The 7,094-nt window shown below is 54.4% G+C and overlaps 1 protein-coding gene across 5 annotated transcripts in view; it reads left to right on the forward strand.

Annotated features, from left to right (window-relative positions):
• Nucleotides 1-5,027, forward strand: part of GALNT16 (polypeptide N-acetylgalactosaminyltransferase 16) — a 97,487-nt gene extending 92,460 nt beyond the window's left edge. For 2 of the 5 annotated variants that reach the window (XM_063697930.1, XM_031001954.3), the window contains 2 exons: nucleotides 28-167; nucleotides 1,328-2,462. In XM_063697930.1, coding sequence (XP_063554000.1) covers nucleotides 28-165 — 138 coding nt within the window. In that variant the 3' untranslated portion in view covers nucleotides 166-167; nucleotides 1,328-2,462. Of the gene's footprint in view, nucleotides 1-27; nucleotides 2,463-4,734 lie in introns of those variants that run through there. The other 3 variants (XM_031001953.3, XM_063697929.1, XM_063697931.1) reach the window with 2 other exon arrangements.
• Nucleotides 5,028-7,094: the final 2,067 nt, after the last annotated feature.

Here is a 7,094-nt window from a genome sequence, read left to right on the forward strand (position 1 = left end):
CTTTTAACCCATCTCCATTCCTCCTAGAAATGGAGGAGAAAAGGATCTTTCATCCAGCATTCAGTCAGTGGCCTCTGCCTGGAGACGAAGCCTGCCCAGCTGGTGACCAGCAAGTGTCAGGCTGACGCCCAGGCCCAGCAGTGGCAGCTGTTGCCACACACATGACGGTAGCCCTGGGCCTCCTGTACCTTTTGCATGAGACTTTGGGACCGGAAGGGGGTTAGGGTGGGGGAGTGCAAAGCGGGCTGTTCCCATCTCCTCACATTTCCGCCAGGACCATCAGCAAATACCCACCATGACACACGTTCTCCAAAGCTTGTTCCAGGAGGGCGCAGGCGGGCACGCCCCGATGCTCTCAGTGCTATCCTGGCCTTGCCCCGGGAGAGGAGATGGTCAGGGTGCTGGACTGTTGCTGGGTAGAGACTGAGTAGGTGCCCCTGGCCCTTTGTCCTCTCCCTTGGCGCTTCTTGGGGCCGGGACAATAGTGTGTGGTCTCTCCCTTGTTGCCTGGAGAAAGCGAGGACAGAAGCCCACACAGGGGTCTTTTGGGTCATGAGGCCCAGCTGTGCAGGCAGGCAGGGCCAGGGGAAATTGGGCAGCATGGATGGAGAGGCTGAAGGCTGGGAAGAGGGAAGGGGAGAGGGGCAGCCTGCAGGGGTAGCTAAAGAACAGGAAGGAGGTGAGAAGCCCGGTGACCTGTCAGAGATGCCAAGCCCAGGGTGGCACTGGGTTGGGTGGGGACGGATGGTGTCTTGGCAGCAAAGGATGGGTAATTTGCAAATGAACACGGATAGAAGAGCAGCAAAGCACCAAAAGAACAAGGTCTCTTACCCAGGACACAGTCCCTTCCACACTATACCAGCCCCAGGGTCTGAGCCCGACACTGCCTCTTCCGCTCCTGTGCCTGTGGGTGCCCACATTCTTAGCAAGAGGCTGCAGAGGGATCTTTAGGGGAAGACTCGGGCATAGTTTATTAAACAGACTCCACTTCTATTTGGCCATGTGTCAGGCTGAGACCTCTCTCTCGGGCATTAATGAACAGCTAGTGCCCTGTCCCTGCCGCCAGGACCCACTGAAAGGACGGGTAGCCACACACATCCCTGAGTAGTCCCAGCCTCGTTTGTCATTTTTGACTCCTGCTTTCTCAAAGGTTTTTTCCTCTGTCAATACAGCATCATGGGTGGTTGGAAAGAAGGGAATTTCCTTTCTGGACAAAGAACAGACCCTAAGTCATTAGGGTTCAACCTCACCCTTATTCCCCTCCCCACTACAGGAGCCCCTAAGTCATTAGGGCTCAACCTCACCCTTATTCCCCTCCCTACTACAGGAGGGATTTTCTTGAAGGGTCAGCTATTGCACTGTGCTGGGAGGCTGGCTGTGGCTCCTGTTTGTGAAGAGAACTCCCAGTTCCTTTTCACAGCCGCTGAGAACACATCCACACATCTACCCCACGGCCTTGTCTTGGAACTGCTCCTGCTATCCCCACACCCTGCTTCCTCACCCCACTGGCTCTTGGGCAAATGACTGTTGGTACCAGGACCCTGGGGGTCTCCCCTACAAAGCAGACCAGCCTGGGGCAGATATACCTACCACAGGAGTCCCCTGTCTTTCATAGGCCAAGGATCCACATACCCATAGAGTTCATGGATTCCAGAGGGTCTAGGAATCTCTTGAAATTGTCCCTAAAATACTGCATGTGTGTGCATACATGCATTTTCCTGGGGAAAAAGTCCATGGCTTCTAAAAGAGGTCCCTGATCCCCAAAGGGCCTGAACCTCTGCTCTGGATTGAAGCCACTGTCTGCCCAAGCTGCCACCCCCTAATCTTCCTCCCTGGCGTGCTCAAACTGCCATCGCCTGCTCCCTCCACACGGCCCTTGGGGTCAGCAGCCAAGTGTCTGTGGTCCGCAGCACCTGCTCTGGAGGGCTCTCCAGCAGTTTCGCCTCCTGACTCTCACCAGCGTCCTCTCGGCAGCACTCCCGTGCCCAAGCGCACCCCTCTGGACTTGCCAGCGCAGGGCCCTTCGCCCCCAGGGCCATGCTTTGCCTGTCCTCTGTCGTGATGTTTCTTCCACAGCCAGGTGCAGCCTCAGATCCCCTGTTCATCTGGGAAGCCTCCTGCCACAGCTTAGGACAGAACTGGGCCCAGGGCAAAGGCCTCTCCCCAGAGGATGGACTAGAAGGCCTGGGCCACACTCGGGCATGGACCTTTGGGGCTGGGGAGCAGGGGCTGCGCCTGTTGAATGTAAGAGGACTGCTGACCAGAGGGCCTTCAAGAGGGTCTCTCTCTCCTTTGCTGTGGTCAGATCAGGCTCTGCACTTATCAGCCGGTCCTTTGTGGCAACTCAGCCCTATTCTGTTTTTGCTTTTCCTCTTCTTGACCAAAGCATGTGCCACTAGCTGTCCTTGAGGACCTCGTCTTTATGAAACACACACCTGGAATAAAACCACTTCTTACATGTCCACATGCACCAGCGCCTTCCTTTCTGCCTCCAGGCCTAGCCCTTCAGCACACCCTCCCCCGCCTCGTGGGGAGAGTCAGGGCCTCCTTTCTGTAAAAGTGAAACTGAACATGCTCAAGTCTAGCCCTCTCCTGCACCTGGTAGCTTGCTCGTCGACCTCCATGCCCTGTGGTGCCCCAGGAACTCCTGACTGCTCTGGTGGGGGCCAACAGGTGGCCCTACTGCAAGGGCAGGCCTTGGACCAAAACCAGGAATCAGCACAGGTCAGGTGGAGCCCAGGCTCCTGTGGCCTCATTATGGGATTCTACTTGGGGCTTAGAAATGGAAAGCAAATTGCTTCTCCAAATAGGTATTGCCCTGCCGCCATGCTTGCCTTTAGCCAGCCCTCTCTCCTTCCCTGTGAGCCAGCCCTGTCCCCTTGGAGCTGCCCTCCCCTGCTCTACCACACAAGAAGGCAGTGGTACAAATTCAGGCAGGACATACTTCCTGGGTAAAAACAGCAAAATAATTCTGAAAAGAGTCTTACCAGACCAGCTTTGCTTGATTGGGTAGCAGATGCTCTGCCTAATGTTCCCATGGAAACCAATGGAAAACCCCCACCATGTCTGTGATCAGAAGCTGAACCTACCCAGGTAAAAATAAACGCTGCTTCAACATACATATGAACTGCAGTTGGCAGGCCAGCACACCACTAGCCTCTCCTGGACGCAGCCATTTCTGCCCTCAGCCCCACTTTGCCGTGGGGCTGCTGATCTGGAGTTACCCAGAACTTCTGACCCCTGGGCCTGAGGAGCCTGGAGCAAAGCCCTAGCTGGCTGCAGAGAATACACCTTGGCTACAATGTCCAGCTTGGTCTGGGCTTAGGAGCAAGTCACTGTAAAAGACCCTGGCTGCAGTCTCCATTCCCCCATCCACCCCTCCGTCCTCTCAGGGAGCACAGCCCACCACCCACCGCCTACTCAGGGCTCCCTCCTGGCGCGCTGAGCCCCATTTCCACTCTCCATCTATTTTCACCCTCAGCCTTGGAGGGCTCTGGTGCTTGCTTCTCCTGAGTCAGGCTCTCTCCTCTTGCTTGCTCTCCTCCAAACCTACCTCTCCCAAAGCCCATTTTCTGTGCCACCCAGTTTTTTCCCTAGGAGCTAAGGCTGTCAGCCTTTAGCCAGGCCCTGGAGGAATCAGCAAAAGCCCCAGGCTGGGTATTAACAGTTGCGTCACTGGCAGGAGAGTCCCCCGAGAGCCTACAGGCAGGGCAGCAGAAGGGACTTCTGCACCGGGGCCAGACTCCCATTTGTACAGCAGGGAGCAGTTCCTGAGGATCCCTGGGCCTCTGTGACTTGGCTTCAGTTTTTACAAGGGCTATTCCCCCTGGCCCCTCAGGAAGGCTGTCTCCATCTGCAGTTGGGAGAAATAACCTGGACAATATGACTGTCGTCCCAGGGTTCCAGCACCCCAAGGCCTGCGGGGGATGTCTCCCAGCACTGCATGGGGTGTGGTCCTTCTCCCACCAGGGAACAGAAAGGAAACCTGGAAGGGAAAGGCTGGCATTTATAACGTCTGTAATTTCATTGCCAACAATGTTCTCAGTGTGTTTGGTATTTGTGTGTCCCTGTGATGGTCTGAGTCAGTGCTCCTCCAGAAGGAGGGGGCGACCCAGCCAGCTTCTCTAATGGGAAGAGGTCTTCACTGCCAGGCACTTAGGAAAGACCTGGAGATGGATCAGGGGAGGGCCTACTCTCCTGGGCTGGCAGCTGGGCTGTCTGAGTAGCCGACCTGGACTGAGGCTCCAGAGCCATCTGAGGACACTTTCTCCTGCTTAATTCAGCCCTGTGAAGCGTGGAGAAGAGTGTACTAGGGGTGTGGACTCTTGGGTCTTTAAGACCCATTCAAGCCAGGCGCAGTGGCTCACACCTGTAATCCCAAATATTCAGGAGGCTGAATTGGGAGGGTCCTTTGAACCCAGGAGTTCAAGACCAGCCTGGGCAACATAGCGAGACCCTATCTCTATAAATAAAAATTCAAATCAACTTTAAAAAATACCCATTCAGCTGGATCCCTCACTACTCTGCCATTTGCCAGCTGTGAGCTCTTTTTTTTTTTTTTTTTTTGAGACAGAGTATTGCTCTGTCACCCAGGCTGGAGAGCAGTGGCATGATTTCCACTTACTGCAAGCTCTGCCTCCTGGGTTCACGCCTTTCTCCTGCCTCAGCCTCCCGAGTAGCTGGGACTACAGGCGCCCACTACCATGCCCAGCTAATTTTTTTTTGTATTTTTAGTAGAGACGGGGTTTCACCGTGTTATCCAGGATGGTCTCCATCTCCTGACCTCGTGATCCACCCGCCTCGGCCTCCCAAAGTGCTGGGATTACAGGCGTGAGCCACCGCGCCTGGCTGAGCTCTTGAATAAGTTATTTCATCTCTCAGCCTTGATTTCTTTACCTGTTAAATGGGGTACTCATAGCCATAAAGGATTTTTTTGTGAAGCCTGATCGCAAAGCATCTGGCCCTTTCCAAATGCTTAATCAATATGTCATTACTATTATTAATAAACATTTTCTGAGTGCCTGCTACATGCCAAACACTTTGTTAGGGGTGATGACACAAATGTAAACAAGACAGAAACGGTCCCTGCCCTCGAGAACAAATATTCTAGCAGAGGAGATGGACCAATCAGCAGCAACTGTGATACCATATGATAAAAGCTACAGGGGAAGGCAGGAGCTATGGGAGCAAGGAGAGGGAGCTCTCACCCAGAGCGTCAGTGAGTTGGTGCTCTCTCTCCAGAAGACGATGCTTCCAGGACAGCTTGAAATGACATTCCAGGCAATGCCTGCCTCAGGCTGGATAAAGGTTGGACTGGATAAGGTCTGGTGAAGTCCACTGGCCACACTAGCAGAGATGGCAATTCAGCTGGCACCTTGCTGGGTGGCCTGGGCTTTTTACCCTGCAGGCAGCATTGTGGTGATGTAGACCAGCCTGTTACAACAGGAGAATTCTAGAAGGAAGCTGTGGGAGCCATTTCAACCCCAACAGACACAGCCTGTGCTTCTTGAGCTAGGGACCATTCCTCCAGGGCTCGGTATTCTTCCTTCGGGAAGGTGGGTCTAGTTGGTATGGGAATTAGTGATCCTTCTCTGGAGAGAAGGGATACTCATGATGGAGGCGTTCCAGGAAAGACTTGTTTTTGCCTCGCTCTCAGGTTGCTTCTGATCCCCTCAAGCCATCTGAAAACAAAGCCAGTCTTTCAACAATTTGTCTTTCAAATATGTGTCTCTTAAGATGTGGTCCAGATAACCTGCTCAGTATCCCTGGAGGGATTGTTGACCTGTATGCTCCTGGGTCTGACCCAGACTGGGAGGCTCAGAATTCCTGTGTTTGTATTGAGTGGCCCAAGTGATGCGTTTGCACATTTAAGTCCCATGCACCAGGAAGGAGAGCTGGAGGCCCAGAGAGGGGAAGCTGTGCAGGAGAGAATCAGAATGAGCTGGGCCCTGGATTGAGTACCCTGACACTCAGCACTGGACTCACTACAAGAGGGAGAAGCCAAGGGGAAAGAAGGCTACCCTTGTACTCCTTACTGTACTTCCCCAGGAGCCAGAAGAATGTAGGGACCACATCTTGGACCCGGAGGTCTGAGCCCAGCAGTGGTGGAGAGTCCCCAGCTGGGAGACCCTCAGTTGGATGGGAAACTAGGGATGGCAGGAGAGTCTGGGGGACTCTGGCAGGAGAACCAGGAGGTAAGAGTCTCTGGAGACAGTTGCTCTAGGGCCACCTCGATGGGGTCTCTGTCTGGGCCCCTCCCCACAGTTTGAGTCAGAGATGGCTCTCAGCATGGCAGGAGGCTTGTTCCTCTCCCCGTGGGTGGACTGCAGTTCCCACAACCCTGTCAGGCAGCTGCAGAGCTCCAGGTTTCTCTGCTCACAAGGGCAGGGGCTGCCCCTCGCCCAGGATGACTCTGCCTTCCAGAGCCTTGGCCTCCCTGGGGGTGGGAGTGTGGGGGGATGCTAAGGTTAAATCAGGTCACACTAAGTTGTGGGGGCAGCAGGTGGAGCAGCAGAGTGGCACTGGGGGCTTTCTCTTGGGTGTGCGGTGTGGCCTTGGTTCTGCAGCCATCAGGTGGGGGCTTGGGACTGACTTCTCCTTCTGAAGGATGCTGGGAAGGTGAGCTGGCTTTGGCAGTGCTTAGAGCTCCTGGGGGTTCCCCCTCCTAGAACATGCAAGCTCTCACACCTGTGCATCATCATCACACCCATCATCAAGCCCACAGTGGCATACTGAACACCTGCCCCACAAAGACGGTGGAATGCTCTCGGAGGAGCCCCATGAACCACCGATGGTCACAACTGTCCAATGCCTGACGGCAGACAGCCAGGCCAACCTCAGCTCCCACTCTCTCTTCCTCACCCTACAATCAGCCAAAGTGCCCTGAGTCGTGTAGTGTGAAGTTGCTTTCTGCTTTCTCTTGTTTGTGCTTTTGCTGTTTCTTCTGCCCCATACTTTGTTAACTCCATGAGTTAAATGCTACCCATTTTCCCAGACAAATGCTGCTTCTGCAAGGAAACCCTTCCTGATCCCCCACCTGTCTGAAAAGTACCTCTCCAGCTTGCTTCTTCAGGGTGCTGAGTGTTCCTTCCCAG

Source organism: Gorilla gorilla, chromosome 15 (assembly GCF_029281585.2).
Source record: "Gorilla gorilla gorilla isolate KB3781 chromosome 15, NHGRI_mGorGor1-v2.1_pri, whole genome shotgun sequence".
In the NCBI taxonomy this organism is placed as follows: domain Eukaryota; kingdom Metazoa; phylum Chordata; class Mammalia; order Primates; family Hominidae; genus Gorilla; species Gorilla gorilla.